The sequence below is a fragment of the Esox lucius genome, chromosome 7 (assembly GCF_011004845.1).
Source record: "Esox lucius isolate fEsoLuc1 chromosome 7, fEsoLuc1.pri, whole genome shotgun sequence".
Lineage (NCBI taxonomy): Eukaryota > Metazoa > Chordata > Actinopteri > Esociformes > Esocidae > Esox > Esox lucius.
Genome location: NC_047575.1, coordinates 6,877,937 through 6,894,676, shown reverse-complemented (window position 1 = coordinate 6,894,676; position 16,740 = coordinate 6,877,937). Strand labels below are relative to the sequence as shown.

The 16,740-nt window shown below is 42.0% G+C and overlaps 2 protein-coding genes across 2 annotated transcripts in view; one reads left to right on the top strand and one right to left on the bottom strand.

The window, feature by feature from the left end:
• Positions 1 to 5,618, bottom strand: part of supt6h (SPT6 homolog, histone chaperone and transcription elongation factor) — a 40,054-nt gene extending 34,436 nt beyond the window's left edge. The window contains exons 1-6 of the mRNA XM_010902987.5: positions 5,482 to 5,618; positions 4,535 to 4,642; positions 4,227 to 4,391; positions 2,647 to 2,720; positions 2,089 to 2,293; positions 1,872 to 1,953 (exon numbers count right to left, since the gene is read on the bottom strand). Of these exons, the coding sequence (XP_010901289.2) occupies positions 1,872 to 1,953; positions 2,089 to 2,293; positions 2,647 to 2,720; positions 4,227 to 4,391; positions 4,535 to 4,631 (623 nt within the window). The 5' untranslated portion in view covers positions 4,632 to 4,642; positions 5,482 to 5,618. The remainder of the gene's footprint in view (positions 1 to 1,871; positions 1,954 to 2,088; positions 2,294 to 2,646; positions 2,721 to 4,226; positions 4,392 to 4,534; positions 4,643 to 5,481) is intronic.
• Positions 5,619 to 5,932: 314 nt separating this feature from the next.
• sdf2 (stromal cell-derived factor 2) lies at positions 5,933 to 13,050 on the top strand. The gene is made up of 3 exons (XM_010902986.3): positions 5,933 to 6,156; positions 6,408 to 6,604; positions 12,143 to 13,050. Exons 1-3 carry the CDS (start codon positions 5,982 to 5,984, stop codon positions 12,443 to 12,445), a joined length of 675 nt encoding a protein of 224 aa, XP_010901288.2. The 5' UTR covers positions 5,933 to 5,981; the 3' UTR covers positions 12,446 to 13,050.
• Positions 13,051 to 16,740: the final 3,690 nt, after the last annotated feature.

Below are 16,740 nucleotides of genomic sequence, written 5' to 3'. Positions count from 1 at the left end.
ATTTCCACATTTTGTGTTACGGAGAGAATTAGCTATTTATTTTAAATAACAATGTTGCCATCAACTTTCCTACATATAAAACTCAAAGGCTGCCACATTTCCAAAATCTCTGTGTGTCGGCATGGTAAAACATCATTCATACACATGCTCATACACTAAATAGCATACCAGCGATATACAGCAGCGAATGTGATCGTAGGAGGAAACTTTCATATTGGTAGTATTGCCAGATGGGTAGGTTTCCTTTGCATTTAGGCTATTTTTAATGGACTTGGGGGGGGTTCGATTTACAGATCCAGTTGTATAGAAGATATAGCATTTCTGCGGATTTCACGGTTTACTGTCAATGATCTGGCAACCTTGCATACAGGACTTTACCAGTTCGGACATCACAGAGATGAGTAATATCAGAAAAACAAGTGGATCCAATGTTCTTTTACACCCAAGCATGTCAAAATATTTGCATAAAACTAAACGCCTAAACTACAACCAATCCGCATAACAATTAATAACATCTAGAAGAATCACAGATCCTGCTTTTTTTCCCAATAGTGTTCGTCAACTCAACAAGAACATAGTATAACAACAAAAATAGACAATACTATTGACTGTGATTAATTATAAAGCTTGATGAGCGATTTCATATTTTTTGTGTTTTCCGGTGGCTCAGATAGAGAGAATGATAGCTTGGTTACTGCTCTGAAGCATTGTGGAGTCAATGTGTTTGGGGTCTTAGGAAAATAGCCAAGCAGAAACTATAGGCTGGATGCACTTAAAACCTATGAAATATCCTGGACAGGCAGAGGTGAACAATAAAAAAAACATAAGGGTAAAACACTACATATGCAAAAAGATAAAATATGTAACATGTTAATATGCAAGGAATAGATTTATTGCTTGCATTTTGATTGCTATTGTACTAGGGAGGACATTGTAGTGTTCATTAGCTTCGCAAGTAGACATGGACAAAAGGGGAGATTTATCACTATAATAGTTATTTTTCAAGTGGCCAGAAATTATATAGCATATCACAGAGGGGTACCCAGATATTATATAAAGTATATCAGAGGGGCATCCAGATATTATACAAAGTATATCACAGAGGAGCGCCTTTGCCTAATTTTGAGCAAGGAAAAACCCTGACTTTTCCCAAAGCTACTCCAGCATTGTCTTGGCTGTGGGCTTCAGGTCACTGTGGTGCTGAATGATTAACCTCGGTCCTAGCCTGAGGTGCAGTGCTCTTTGGATCCTGCTTTCTTCACGGACCACTCTCCATTTTGTTTTGTTCTTCCTTCCAAAAATCAATACTAGTGTCACAGTCTCTGCCACAGAAAATCATCCCCATAACATGATGCTCCTAGCATGCTCTAATGAGATGGTATTAGCTAGGTTGTCTCATCAAACCTTTTAAGTGCCATTTGGCAAACTGCATTAGGCATGTCATATCCCAGGTTCTCCCCTCTCAGCATAGAAACAATGAAGCTCTGTTAGAGTTCACCTCTCAACCAGCTTCATGGGGTAATCTGTACTGTATACGCCAAACATTCCTAAAAACATGTTTTGCTTTGTCATTATGGGGTACTGCGTGTTGACTTATGGCCAAAGAAAATTATGCAATAAATTATAATATATTCAGTCCATAACACAGCAAAATGCGGAAACTATGAAGGGGTCTTTCCAAAGTCACTATACAGATGCATCTTAATCTGAGTTTATCCATTTGTTCATATCTGGTGAGCCATTTCGTAAAATCAATGCATGTCATTAAAATACAAATCACAGCTGCTTGGAACAGGTAGCATTTCAAAAGATATCTCTGTTAATGTTAGTTATGCATTTTATACACGTAGGAAGCTTGTGTGCGCACTTACGCGTCAGTGTATCCTGAGAACTTCTTGCCTCTCTTCTTTGTAATAGGCTGGCCATCGTCATCAACGATAAAGTCGTCTATATCTGAAGAATAAATTGAAATTGCAGTATGAAATGCAGAACCTATTCAGTCAGCGCCATGCCTTAGCACCTTAACCCCATATGTTTCTGTTTGCCTCAAAATACTCCCAAGTGTGAAACAAAGATCACCACAAGTACCTGACTCCTCCTCCCCTTCCTCTTCCTCCTCTTCTTCTTGGCGTTCTCCATGGCGACGGAGGGGCAGGTCGACAGTCTCACCCTCCTCTAGCTCCCCCTCTCCATCATCGTCTCCCCCGTGGAAGATCTCGTCTGCGATCTGGTCCTTCTCATCGTCTTCATCATCGTCATCATCCATTGTCTTTACACGGTCATACTTTTTCTTCTGTGGGGGTAACAGAGGCAGGCGGAGAGAGGTTAAAACACAATTCAATGTGTCATTACCCATCTGTCACCATGACTCCTTCGAACCAAAAAGCATCTCAGGGTAGGATTGCTGGGGTGTATTCATTGCACAAAACAGTTAATTAGAAAAACATTCAGGTCACACATTTTCATGGGACAAACACAGTTGGTTGTCCCCATTCATTTTAGTGGATAAATGCACCCCTGGTAAAATATTTGGTTTTCCTATCAGACCATAATGATGATCATCTAACGGTCAGAGATGGGCTGGACATAACCCTGGACGGGCACGCCTTAACAGCATAAAACAAAAGACCGGTCGTGTCTGCTCACCCTCCTTTTGACTTTGACACCCAGGTTCTCCTCAATAAGGTCCAGATCATCATCATCCAGGTAATCATCATAGTCTGGAGGAAGGGGTTAGAAAAGGACATGCAGACACAATGAGAAGCAGAGAAAAGGGTGGGAGAGAGGAAGCCAAAATCATTTACTAACAGGAAGAGACTATATAGTCTAAAGTACTATGGAGGTGGCGTATTTACAGAGCCCTATGCTCCTCAGAAGAGCTATACGGACACGACACTTAAAACAATAGCCGGGAAAATACCAGCATGCCGTATTTGTTGGTACTGAGGGTGGGGAAATTAAACACCAAGTGAATTTAAGTTCTTCAAGGGATATTTTGCTTTTTAGAATGTTAGACCTCATCTTCCACTTTCAGCATTGATGCATAATCCAAATAACTTTCTTGGTCAAAGCCCCATGTCTGAAATGTGTTAGGCTGTCTAGTTGTGCACACAAGCCAAATACTGCAGTGGTCGGACTCTCCCCAAAATGTTTTCTAAACAGTCTCCACATAGAAATTGGATTGCCTTTTTTGTTGCAAACATCACTAGCTGTGCATTTGAAGATAAACTAGCTACTTCAGCTGTTGTAATTCAGTGTTGTTCCCCTCACTGATGAAATGGAGTAGCCATGTCATCTTGCTTGCCTACACAGGCTGCATGTACTGAAATACAGATATTTTGGAGGTTTATGAGGCTGTGAGACTAACAGTGGGCAGATTTAACCAGAAAAGGAACCAGGCAAGCCTAGTTCAGCCGGCCTGCAATTTAAAGTGATAAATGTTGTTGCCCTCACTGGATTTGTACCCGGGTATCCCACGAGAGTGGCTGTGTCTTTAACCACTACACCACCGTTACACATTTGCCCAGTATAACAACTGCATACATAGTAACCAAGACCGACCGGCCATTCGACTTGTTCCCCAGTAAGGAATGGGTTATTGTTTTGGTTTAAAATCAAATGTTTTGTTGACTTATCATTTAATGCATTTTCAGAAATGTGAAGAAAGAAATATACTTTCTTTTAATGTTTTATATATCCAGAAAGCATTTCACTTTAAGTTACAAAAGAATTTGTTTATATATTGTAATACTGATAAATTACAATTTTTGTAAGGAGGGACAGTAAAAAATGTTTGGGGCCAGTAAGTTTCAAACTCACTGGCCCTGCTGTGTTAATGTTGAGCCCTGAAGGGGTAGTCAGTCAGAGACATGTGTTCTTCTTGGCCGGCTTCGCTTACGCGATCCGGCAAAAATGAGTTCCAGTACAAGGGCAAAGCATGAAGTAAACAGTTCGGGTGATAGACATTTATGTTTGAGATGCTTTCATAGAACTCAAAGTGGTGTAATTCATGGTAGGGACGTTTTAAATAACTTATTTGGGTATGACCTGCGACTGCAGTGTATGGCTCGTACATGCAACTACAAAGCCAAATGCAAATACATCTTCCACCAAAACGGCGCTCCGGAGGAAAGTTCAACAGTACTTTCCTCCAGTAGAATATTATAAATCCCCCTAAAAAGGAAAACCAGGCCAACTTCCAAACAGCTGCTGGTGTCCAAACTCACTGCGTTTCTTCCTTCTGTGTCGAACTTCATCCTCTGAATCGCTGCCACTGCCTGATCCGCCACTTTTCTTTTCTTCCTCATCCTCATCTACGTCATCGTCGATGAGCCCCTTCAGATTTCCGTGCTCATCCTGGTCTTCTGTGTTCAAGTCTTCATCCTCTTCCTCTGTTTGGGAAAAGGTGTTAAACATATAATCCCACACAACAATGAAGACATGACAGAACTGCACAGGTGGGGGGGGGGGGGGGGGGGGTATGCACCACACCAACACATTCCGATGCCTACATTTAGTGACTTGTCAAGCTCACCATCATCCATAAACGCCTGAGTCTTTTTAGGCTTCAGGTCTTTCTCCTCAAACTCCTCCTCTGACTCCTCAGCCTCGCTGTCGATGAAGTCAGACATATCTGCAAGGGCTGGACATTCATACACGCACAAACGTTACCAAAGTAGGGGCGCTTTCACAGAAATAGGATTTGCATGATAGTTTCAGAGAAACTTGCACAAAACTAGAAAACACAATGGCGGTGGGTATGACTTGTACAGTACAAGCTACAAAAAGCGACTGGCACGTATACCACGGAATCCCTAGAAACAATGTTGAAAATGGGCAAACAGGGATTGAACCTAATAGAACAAACCGAGTAGAACAATTTCTGGAACACAATGTTCACCGAAATGATTGACAAAAGACGTAGGGAAAAGCGGTGAACAAAAACGCACATTTTGTTGCTAACGTTGGGTACGTTTAGCTAATGTCAGATGGTACAAGCAGTTTCGCTGAGATTTTTGACTGAAAAGACATAGCTATCGGACTAGATGTATTTATTGTTTACTTTGCACCGTCATTAGCTAAACATCAAGCTACCCGTTCTAGTAATTGGATAACTATTTTTCTAGTTCTCACAACAACCTAAAATAACTAGTTGAGGTGCTTTCGTTAGCCATGCGGCGATTTTCACTTGTTTTATACAATACCAAGCCAATTTGTTAAATTAAAATCTGAATTCTGATAATAAGCCATGTGCCATATATTTCAGTAAGCGATCCGGTCAGTTAAATCACGGGAATGAGAGATAATAAGAAGGCCCATGTTGGATAGCTGCAGTTAGATAACTAGCTAGCTAACGTTAGCAGCATGTTAGCTAACTAGCCAGTGGGAAAACAATCAATCATGCCATGGCTATTGTTCCCCCATGTTTTGGCCGCAGGACTATTTCACAAGTCAACAGACACCTTTGTTGAAATAACTTACTTCTCCCTGCGACGAAATGTTACTTAAATCCTTGAAATGTAAAAGAACGTGTTGATATCTTATATTTTTCGTACAGCTTCTAATAAAAATGGCTGATAACTAGCTGCGTGATGAATTCCGGTGTGGAGGATACTTCCGATGCGAAACGGCCAATGGACGACGCTGTGTGTAGCGATTTCTGATCGCCCGCTCCCTCTGGTGGTCAATATCGGAACGGTAAGTCATGAGACCACCTTGTATACTGATAGAAAAATAATTAAATATAATAATTGATTGGCAGGTTTAAAACAACGTAGAGTAAAACATCTTGATTACATCTTCAAAATTGTATAAAGTACCATCATTTATTTTAAATAGTGTAAAATCTGCAATAGCTCCGCCACGAGAGCAGGGGGCACTGTCGCAGATTCTCTCAACGTTCGTACGGTACCATTTCGATGACGTAGCATAAACTAATGTTGATGCGGATTTACGGAGTTCATTGGTAGAGGCTATTGGTTATGGATTACTATACTGGCCCCTCATACCTTTTATTCAGCTATTTTATATTATATTATTTAATTGGTCTATCGCTTGGGACGGAACTGAGCTTTGTGACTTGCGGATCGGTTGTTAAGTTGTTGAATGTAAAGCATAATGTCAGACTGCACTCTCACGACGTGCGTTACGGCTCTGGTAGGTCGACACTGTAATATATACGTTCTAACGTCGGCTAATTGTGTTCAGCTAGCTAGATTATATTTTCTATTTCTCTTTGACCAGCGAGCTAGGTAATACAGAGAAAAACGAAACATTAGAGTTGATTAGAATTATCACTATTTCTGTTTCTCCTTCTTCATCTTTTCTCAATTGTGTTCACTAACAGGTGTTTGGAGTAGATCATGACGTGTCACTTCATTCTTTTTATGGTGTGTGTCCGTTGCCAGGTAGTGGACAGCAGTCTGTGACTGGGGTGACGACAGTAGAGGACAGTAACAGCTACTGGAGTGTACGGGGCACCAGCGGAGCCCTGTGTCACAGAGGGACTCCCATTAAGTGTGGTCAGACCATCCGCCTCACCCATGTCAACACTGGACGTAACCTGCACAGCCATTACTTTGCCTCACCGTTGTCCTCCAACCAGGTGAGGGGAAACCTCCTTACTGTTCTGTCTCCCAAATTACATTAAATTCCCTGCTGAGGGCACCACTTTTGACCAGGAGCAATATGGTCACTTTATAGGAAATAGGCTGTCATTTCAGACAACCACCTTTGTGAATACTTGTTTAATCTGTTCCAAAACACTGTAGCCTGGCACCCTGTATTGAGATAAGAGTACTACAGTTCGGTTGGACAGATGAAAAATGTAGCAACAGTTTTTCTGGGGGAAATTTTGTTCATTGCATTTATCATGGAGGCCAGTATATTAATATGACCTCTTATTCAAGGTAAGTTTTTGTAGTGTTAGAGAAATGGGGGGGGGGGGGGGGGGGGGGGGGCTGGCCTTGGTGTTTTTTCACCCTGGCTGTTCCCATCAATTTTATTGGCACCAACTTGTCTTCAGAACATGTTCTAAATCAAAACAAAAACACAAATGCATACAGACCCACTAGTATAAAGAGGACAAAGAAGTCATAAAGTTAATCATACATATGTCACATGTATGTATCTTTACTGAAATGCTATTTACAGTTTTCATTTAAATTCATTGTCACCTACAGTTTGCCTTTGAAATTTCAGAAATACCAATACATTTTCTGAACTTGCTGCCCCATTATTATCCAATTGAAAAAGGCTAGATGTTCAGACCTGCCTGTGTAATTCATACCATATTTCAAAATGCATATATATTTTTTCAACTCGCACACCGTTTTAATCAGGACAATCTTAGCTTCATAACTAAATATGTTTGGGCTGCGGCATACAATGTAATCCAATGCTACTTCCTAAAAACCTTTTTCCCTTGGAACTCTGAGCTTCATGTATTGATTTCCAATGAAGAGACATGCTGGTCTCTAAGTGAACATTTCAAAATGTATATTTTTTTATTTCTATAAGTGGGGCGGAATTTTAATCAAGATCTCCTCTTTATAATAAAATTATTTGGCCGCACCATTCCTTGTAATCAAACGCTAGACTAGAAATATTCAAGAGTTTTGATTTTCAGGTTACCCAGATGTAATCACAATTGATACAATCCCATTGTCCCCCCTAAACCCTCACAGACTTAACTGACATCACCTGGTAAGTGATTGAGTGCAAATGCTGCAAAGACTCTAAATACTATAAATAGTAATGGGACAGCACTTTGCAACTTTGTTACCTTGACGACACTAAAACATGTTGCACAGTATTGTGGGTTTTTTTATTTTGTTTTTTACTTTCTTCGCGGCTAAGGTAGTTAATAGACCGACTGCCTGATTTGTCTTATAGGCTCTTGCCCTACAGAGTGGACAAGAGGTAATTGTCAATAACAATGTATACAGTGGGGAGAACAAGTATTTGATACACTGCCGATTTTGCAGGTTTTCCCACTTACAAAGCATGTAGAAGTCTGTAATTTATATCATAGGTACTCTTTAACTGTGAGTGACAGAATCTAAAACAAAAATCCAGAAAATCACATTGTATGATTTTTAAGTAGTTAATTTCCATTTTATTGCATGATATAAGTATTTGATATATCAGAAAAGCAGAACTTAATATTTGGTACAGAAACCTTTGTTTGCAATTACAGAGATCATACGTTTCCTGTAGTTCTTGACCAGGTTTGCACACACTGCAGCAGGGATTTTGGCCCACTCCTCCATACAGACCTTCTCCAGATCCTTCAGGTTTCGGGGCTGTCGCTGGGCAATACGGACTTTCAGCTCCCTCCAAAGATTTTCTATTGGGTTCAGGTCTGGAGACTGGCTAGGCCACTCCAGGATCTTGAGATGCTTCTTACGGAGCCACTCCTTAGTTGTCCTGGCTGTGTGTTTCGGGTCGTTGTCATGCTGGAAGACCCAGCCACGACCCATCTTCAATGCTCTTACTGAGAGAAGGAGGTTGTTGGCCAAGATCTCGTGATACATGGCCCCATCCATCCTCCCCTCAATACGGTGCAGTCGTCCTGTCCCCTTTGCAGAAAAGCATCCCCAAAGAATGATACTTCCACCTCCATGCTTTGAGGTTGGGATGGTGTTCTTGGGGTTGTACTCATCCTTCTTCTTCCTCCAAACATGGCGAGTGGAGTTTAGACCAAAAAGCTCTATTTTTGTCTCATCCGACCACATGACCTTCTCCCAGTCCTCCTTTGGATCATCCAGATGGTCATTGGCAAACTTCAGATGGGCCTGGACATGTGCTGGCTTGAACAGGGGGACCTTGTGTGCGCAGCAGGACGGCATTTTGTGTTACTAATGGTTTTCTTTGAGACTGTGGTCCCAGCTCTCTTCAGGTCATTGACCAGGTCCTGCCTTGTAGTTCTGGGCTGATCCCTCACCTTCCTCATGATCATTGATGCCCCACGAGGTGAGATCTTGCATGGAGCCCCAGACCGAGGGAGATTGACCGTCATCCTGAACTTCTTCCATTTTCTAATAATTGCGCCAACAGTTGTTGCCTTCTCACCAAGCTGCTTGCCTATTGTCCTGTACTCCATCCCAGCCTTGTGCAATTTTATCCCTGATGTCCTTACACAGCTCTCTGGTCTTGGCCATTGTGGAGAAATTGGAGTCTGTTTGATTGTGTGGACAGGTGTCTTTTATACAGGTAACAAGTTCAAACAGGTGCAGTTAATGAGTGGAGAACAGGAGGGCTTCTTAAAGAAAAACTAACAGGTCTGTGAGAGACAGAATTCTTACTGGTTGGTAGGTGATCAAATGCGTATGTCATTCAATAAAATGCAAATTAATTATTTAAAAATCATACAATGTGATTTTCTGGATTTTTGTTTTAGATTCTGTCACTCACATTTGAAGTGTACCTATGATAAAAATGACAGACCTCTGCTTTGTAAGTAGGAAAACCTGCAAAATCGGCAGTGTATCAAATACTTGTTCTCCCCACTGTGTGTCAGTAATCAATGAACTATTTTTGGTCAAAACAGCATTGTTAAGCAAAAAGTAAAATAAATATTTGAATATACTAGGTGTGCAAAAAGGTGATTACATTCCTCTGATTTCACGTGTTCTATGTGCCATCTTAAATCATTGTTAATCTATTGCAGTTTTTATAAAGCTGGTTTGCCGTGATTTTTCTCTGGCATACGGGCTTCCCCTGGTAACCCCTGTGTTTTACGTCACAACGAACTGTGGGCAATTCCCTCAGAAAATGTCTGCAGAAATGCGGACTTTAGAAAAGGGTACATAAAGGGCTCAAAATGTCTGCGAAAGAGACCTTGCGCACTTGACGATTTGACAGTGGGACAACCCTAAGCCCTCTCAGACATACGCCTTGGCCAGACCAAATCCGTTATGCATATGCGTAACAACGGACATTCAGTCATTTCCAATGAGCATATGCGTTATGATGCAAAGACATGCAGCACTATGCGTTCCCTTTGCAGGTGCATCGCGTTTGAGGTGTTGCATGCGTTGGATTTTTCCTACTCGAGCGCCAAAACGTGCGCGTCATTCAAACCGGAAATATATAAATTATGAATCTAAGCTCCTACAAAAAGCATTGAACGGAATTAACTGAATATATTTGTAAATATATTATGTTTTTTCTAATAAGCATGGCCTACATACCTATAATTTCAATGACTAAAACGAACAAAAATCTGCCAAATACACTGCTCTAAACACACTCAAACTACCTATACATCTTGTAGCTAGAACTGAGTTTGTATGTAGCTAGCAAGTTATCTGCGATTAGGTCCTGTTGCCTTACTCAAGGTTGAGAACAACAGATTGGTCACCTTGTGCGGATAGCATCTTACTCTTATTTGACAGACTTTGTCTTTGATTGCTAGCTAACCAGATTTCATTCAGTCTGGGTGGATGAATGACTGCTAATGCATGCCTGTCCTCCTACTTGCCTAGTGGAAAGTAATCATTGCCCCCTAGATATAATATATGCCCCTTCAGTTTTGTATCCCCTTAAACACAGAAAATGTCATGAATTACATATGCCCCCCCCCCCCCCCATTGATAAAAACGCCACCTCAGTCATTTCATTCTGGAGCCAGTCCTGGCGTCCAGTTTCAAAATTAAAGCCTTCTGAGCTGAGTGGTAAGCGCAGCACACTAGGGTCGGCTACTGCTTTTTACTGTGAGTTATTTACTTTGTATTTGATTTAGGATATTTGTATAACAGGAAATGCAGTACCTGCACAGGCTGTTCTGGGTTAAATTTGTATTCTTCTATGATTCTATGAAGGTGCTGTGGCTCCCTGGTCTGTTGGAATCTAAAGTCATCTTTGGATTATGAAAGAAACAACATCATAAAACAGCAGAACATCTGTAATAGTTATTGAAGCTTTCTGTAAGGTCTTGGGATTCTTCAAATAAATAATTCTGTGAATAAAATAATGCTTACACAATGGCCGTTTATAATCCAGTGTCTTGAATTGAACACAGTTGTTGTTAATTTTAGTCATCCATAATGCACATACTTTTTATATTACTACATATTTAATGTAAAGTCAGGGTGGTTTGCTCATTCATAATACAAACATAAAGGCCTTATCATATGACCTTGTACTTTAACATCAGACCTCTGGGCATTCATAATACGTGCAGAGATTTTCTTTACTCAAATTATATCAGGTAATTGATTGAGAACAGATGTTCACTTACAGAAACGACCTAGAAGCAATTGGGGTTAACTGCCTCGCTTCCGTGGCAGGAAGAGATATCTTTCAGTTTGCCGGCTTGAGGATTCGATCTACTGGTCAGATGCTCTACCGGCTGGGCTACCTGCCACGCCCAAAAGTGCCTTGTTTGTCCTTGCTTATAGACACATTTAGTTATTCATAACACATACATAAAGGGTTAATCATATAAACACATTCATTATCACTAACAGCTAAACAATTACATTAAGTTAAAAAAAAGTACAGCATTGAATATTGAAATTCACCTAGCTGTGAATAGTGCAGTTTGCCCTTTAGTGAGCTGTAGTGGGTTATGTCATATTTGACATTGGTGATTATTGGACACATTTGTGCTACAGTTAAAAGCTTTTAGTAACATCTGTAGATGCTTAACACACTCACCTAGTGGTTTGTTTTACGGCAGAGCAACGGCCATCTGTCCAGAAGACACTTCCACCTACATGGTCATGCTATCTAATGTAAAACTATGTGTAGTTCTTAGGAAGGTATGCATTTGAAACTTCATTTATGTATAAAACTCAGTGCATTTTATATTGCTTTTGGTTTTTTTGTGAAATTGAAGAGCCTTTGGCAGAGGAATTTGCAATGCATGTTCTGCTGTATATGGCACATGTGCAGATGTCATCTGAGGGGGAAAACAAACGATTTCCTGAAATGTACCAAATGGACACTACGATTTTAGGCTTCCAAATGTAATGGTACTGGAGGTGGTCTACTGTTTGACCTATGGCTTTATGGTAACATGCTCCATCCGTCTTAATGCCAACAAGATAAAAATACAAAAAATACACAAAATGTAACATTGTTGGATTGTTCATGTTCCTGCTTTCTCTGATCCTCAACGTCTTGGTCCCTCCCCTAGGAAGTGAGTGCGTTCGGCGAGGAGGGAGAAGGGGACCACCTGGACGAGTGGACTGTGCAGTGCGGAGGGGCGGTGTGGGAGCGCGAGGAGGCTGTCCGTTTCCGGCACGCCTCCACTGATGCCTTGCTGTCGGTCACGGGGGAGCAGTACGGCCGCCCCATCCATGGGCAGAGGGAGGTGCACGCCATGACGGGCCCCAGTCAGCATAGCCTGTGGAGAGCCATGGAGGGCGTCTATATGAAGCCTGGCGAGAGTCCACTGGGCAACCGGGAATATAGCCATCCTTTGCACACAGAGTTCTGATTCTCCATATTACTGAATCAGATGTGGACTGTTACCTGACCCAGCTGGGGCTGAGCTGAGGTACCATATTCTCCCCTGCTCTTTCTATTTCTCTCTCCGTCTCTTTCTCTCCACCCAGAGTCAAAACCTTCCTTAATCTGCACGGTTGGGTGAAATTTGAATCAGAAGTTGTCGATTTTGGTAGAAAACTGAATGGAAATACAGATAAAAAAGTTGCTATTAAGATTTCCTTTTTTTCTGTTATTGATGTGAGAGGGTGTTTACTACCTGAATTGACTAACTTCCAAGGGGAAGGAGCACCAACCTTACCATTTAGGCATTCCCAGGTCCTGTTTAATGTTTCCAATCCCTGACCTCTTTGCCTCCTTTTTTTTGCCCACATATAGAATCAGCATGCCCTCTTGAAATCCTGGCTTAATCATTTCGGGGGAAATGCTAACCCTAAACCCTAACTGATCTGGGACCAGTGTCTTGGGCCAACATCAGCCCAACCTCTAGTTTACCCATCTCTATTCTTGTCTGCTTACGAATACTGTATCTTAATTTGAATCAGCTTGCTACTGCACTAAATAATGTAGCAGCAGGAAATAATGGTATTAAGATTGATCTCAAACCTTTGAAGTCCTAAACCTGTGAACCTAGATTTCTCTATCAGTTAGTTTTACTTGCTGTGCAACGACAGTGAGATCAAATTGGTATTTGTGAGTTCAAATTAGGATTCGGCATCTATCGGTTTCTCTTTGTTTTGAGAACATAGTCACACCCAAGTGCCACAGTAGGTCTTATCCAGGGGTCGCCAGGGAAACCACAGACCTGTCGCTGGCCAGTTGGTCTCTCACTGACAGGAATACCTGCCCTTTGGACCGTTTGAGAATAGACCGCTAAAAACGGAGACTGTTTTCTTACACTTGCCAACCAGGAAGCTGCTACAGGATGCTGTGAAGGCCGTCTTCCAACACTACCTATAATATAGACAGTAAACTGGGGAGGTAGATACCTAGCGGCTAGAGCATTTGACCGATAACCAACCGGTTGCTTGATTCCATCCCAAAGCTGGGACTGCCAGGATGTGTCACGGTTTAGTGGGTGGCAGAAGTAAGCGCAGGCAGGGTTGTGGTTCAAAAGGCCAATTTATTGAGCCAACTGTCAAAAACCAAAAAAGGAGCAGCACACAAAAATACAGCGTACTATGGACAAACAATAACCAACAACACAAGGAAAACAAGAGCACCCTAAAATAGTGTCCCCAATCAGAGGCAACGCATGCCAGCTGCCTCCGATTGGGGACACCTGACACTGAACAAAGACATGCCTAGAGGCATCTATTCCCTGGCCAGGGAATATGGCCTTAAGCCCAGTGCAGAGATGGCTAGGGGCATCTTCATAGCCAGAACCTGACAGGAAGACGATTTGCTGCCCCATGTATTTTTTTAAGAACAGAAACACTAGAAATAGTACTTCATTGGTGCTCTAATACAAATTTTTATCATACAATCAACAACACTATCCAGGCCGGTTCTAGGCATAAGCAACCTAAGAGGTCACTTAGGGCCCCTGACCGCTAGGGGGCCCCAACTGCTAATGAGCCCCCTGACCGCTAGGGGACGGGGGCCCCAAAAGGCTAGAGCTGGCATTGACACTATCAAATGGAGTCAGTTTAGCATGTGATTATACATTTCATAAATTAAGGGCAATGGAAGAGTTTTAAGTAAACTTCACATTTATTTTAAGAAAATGTTTTTTTAGAATGTGATAGTAACTTTGACAAAAAATATACTATTACAGTGCCTATATTACATTACTTCTTTATCTCTATATTATTAATTGATGGGGAAGGAGCACTTTTTTAATTCGTTTTTAAAGAAATGTGTGTATCCTAGCAGACTGCCTATCCCCACAGTTACAACCCCTCCCTCCCTTCTTTACAGTGAATGTGCTGTTTTTATGTTATTTTTTATTTTTGATTGAAGTTTGAGTATAACATATCCCTGAAACAGCTGTCTGTGTCCACTACAGTATTATCCCTCACGGTCAGTGGGGGTCAATTCCATTGTCAGCTCAGGGCATGAACCAGGATTTTGAATATTCCAATTGGAAATGAATGGTGCTGTATCGATTCTGGAATGGGATTTTCTCAAATTACTTTCTAGAACAAACTAGAAGTAATTGTACTGGAATTGACCCCAGCCCTGCTGCCGTGTCCAAGCAGTTGGCCACTTCAGATTGTCACGGTTCCTACAGTGAGCTGACTGTGTGTGAATGTTCATCCCACCAGCTTTATTTTAAGGAGATTTATACATGATGGAACACTTGTAATAAATACCTCAAATTAAATGGATGTTTTGTGCAAATAAGTGTTATGTCATGTCTGTTAGTTGGTCCTCAGTCTTGTTTCTGGTTGGCAATGTCAGTCAATCAAAGTAATTTTATGAAGCTCTTTTTACATCATCAGTTGTCACAAAGTGTCTTTACAGATTCCTTGACTGAAACCCCAAAGAGCAAGCTACATCTGAGTTTATGCACAGTGGCTAGGAAAAACTCCCTAGTGGTCGGAATTTAGGAAGAAACCTAGAGAGGGACCAGACCTTTTCTCATAGAGCTCCACTACTGTGGAATGATCTGCTAATTAAGGTTAGAAATGCAAACTCAGTGCAAACTTTCAAGTGTCTACTAAAATCTAATCTCTACAGCACGGTTTATAATTAGGTGTCGCCTGGCCCGGGGGCGTGAAGGTGACCAGTAGGCTTGATAATGTCCACCCTTGCTGTCTTGCAGGTGGGCTCTCATCACCACTGGGATGCCCTCCCTCCAATGCCTTTCGGGGGTTGAGTCACTGGCTTGTTGTTGTCTCTCTGTTGCGCACTTGTGCAATTGGGCTGTACGGTGCTAGCTATACTCGGCCCTCATTCAGGGGGGTTGCGGTTGGTGGGTGTCCCTTTGGTTGATGCCTGGCAATGTGGGTGGATTGATTTCCTGCCTGTTGGGCCCTGTCCGGGTCCTGGTCCACACCTGCGGATTACCTGGTTTGGGGGGCCCGTTGCTGTCCCTGTCCTTGTCCACCTGGTCATACTTCTGACCTAGTCTAAAATCAAATAGCCTCTGGATTTAGCCCAGAGAAATGTAATAATTATTCCAATTGGACTCTTAATATCTCACCCGGCACAACCAGAAGAGGCCTGGTCACCCCTCTGAGCCTGGGTCCTCTCTAGGTTTCTTCCTAAAATTCAGCCGCCTTAGGGAGTTTTTCTTAGCCACTGAAATTCAACACTACTGTTGTTCACTCCTTGGGGTTTAAGGCCAGGTGTCTCTGTAAAGCACTTTGTGACAACTGCTGTTGAAAAAAGGCCTTTTAAATACATTTGATTGATTGATTGATTGATTGACCAGACAGAGGTGGCCAGTCCCCTTCTGGCTGTAACGGGTAAAGATTTATATAAGCACAAGATAGTGATATAATTAATGAATGCATGTGGGCTGTGTCCACAGTCTATAAACAGAATCTAAGTCAGCTGCATGACCAGGTGGACAAGGACAGGACCGGTCAGCATGGGTGAGAGCAGTGGCAGCCGGAATCATCAGGCAGCAACTTGATCTACAGCACAAACAGGAGGACTTTGGACAGGGACAGCTACGAGCCTTTTGGGCTAGGTAGTCCTGAGGTCTGGTCTAAGGACTCATGTCCTAAGTTTATACATATAAGGACATACATATAAGGACACAATGGGCGAAGGTTATGGTTTTATGGTTTTGTAAGGAATGATCTTCACCCTCTTCATCCATTGCCGTCTTAATGCTACATAGAGATTTGTAAAACAACCAATTTGCATAAAAAACGATTCCACTGATGTGAAATGTCAAATTATTAAAAAACTCTTAACAACCCTGCAATACAGAAGCTTAACAAAAAGCCTGGCTGACTATTCCAGGTCTGGTTTGTTTTTACCAGGAACTTCATTACAATCACCTGGTGTCCTAGACCCGAATCAGTCCCGTTGTAGAAAGAGACAATAAAAAACAGAAGTGTTTCGGCCCTCTTGCCCCAGGATTGACAGTGATAGTGGTCAACATGGGACAAATGTCAGTCGTCAACCTCTTGGCGGGGGACACTTTGCAGTTGTCAACCATGATGGGCATGCCTTGGAGCGGACTGTCCTTCACAAGGAAGAAGTGCTGCTCCTTGTCAAGGTTGAGCTTGAGGTGGTTGACCAACATCCTAGAAAAGATGCCAGTTGAGCATGCATTGTGTTGTCAACTGGATGTAAATTGGGGGGGGGGGAGGACAAAAATAATGGAGT

What these genes read in the sequence shown, in the direction of transcription:
- sdf2 (XM_010902986.3), top strand. Translation starts at nt 5,982, where the DNA reads ATGGATTACTATACTGGCCCCTCATACCTTTTATTCAGCTATTTTATA. An exon ending in CGACGTGCGTTACGGCTCTG is followed by an intron (nt 6,157 to 6,407) that starts GTAGGTCGACAC and finishes GTCCGTTGCCAG; the next exon opens with GTAGTGGACAGCAGTCTGTG. An exon ending in CACCGTTGTCCTCCAACCAG is followed by an intron (nt 6,605 to 12,142) that starts GTGAGGGGAAAC and finishes TCCCTCCCCTAG; the next exon opens with GAAGTGAGTGCGTTCGGCGA.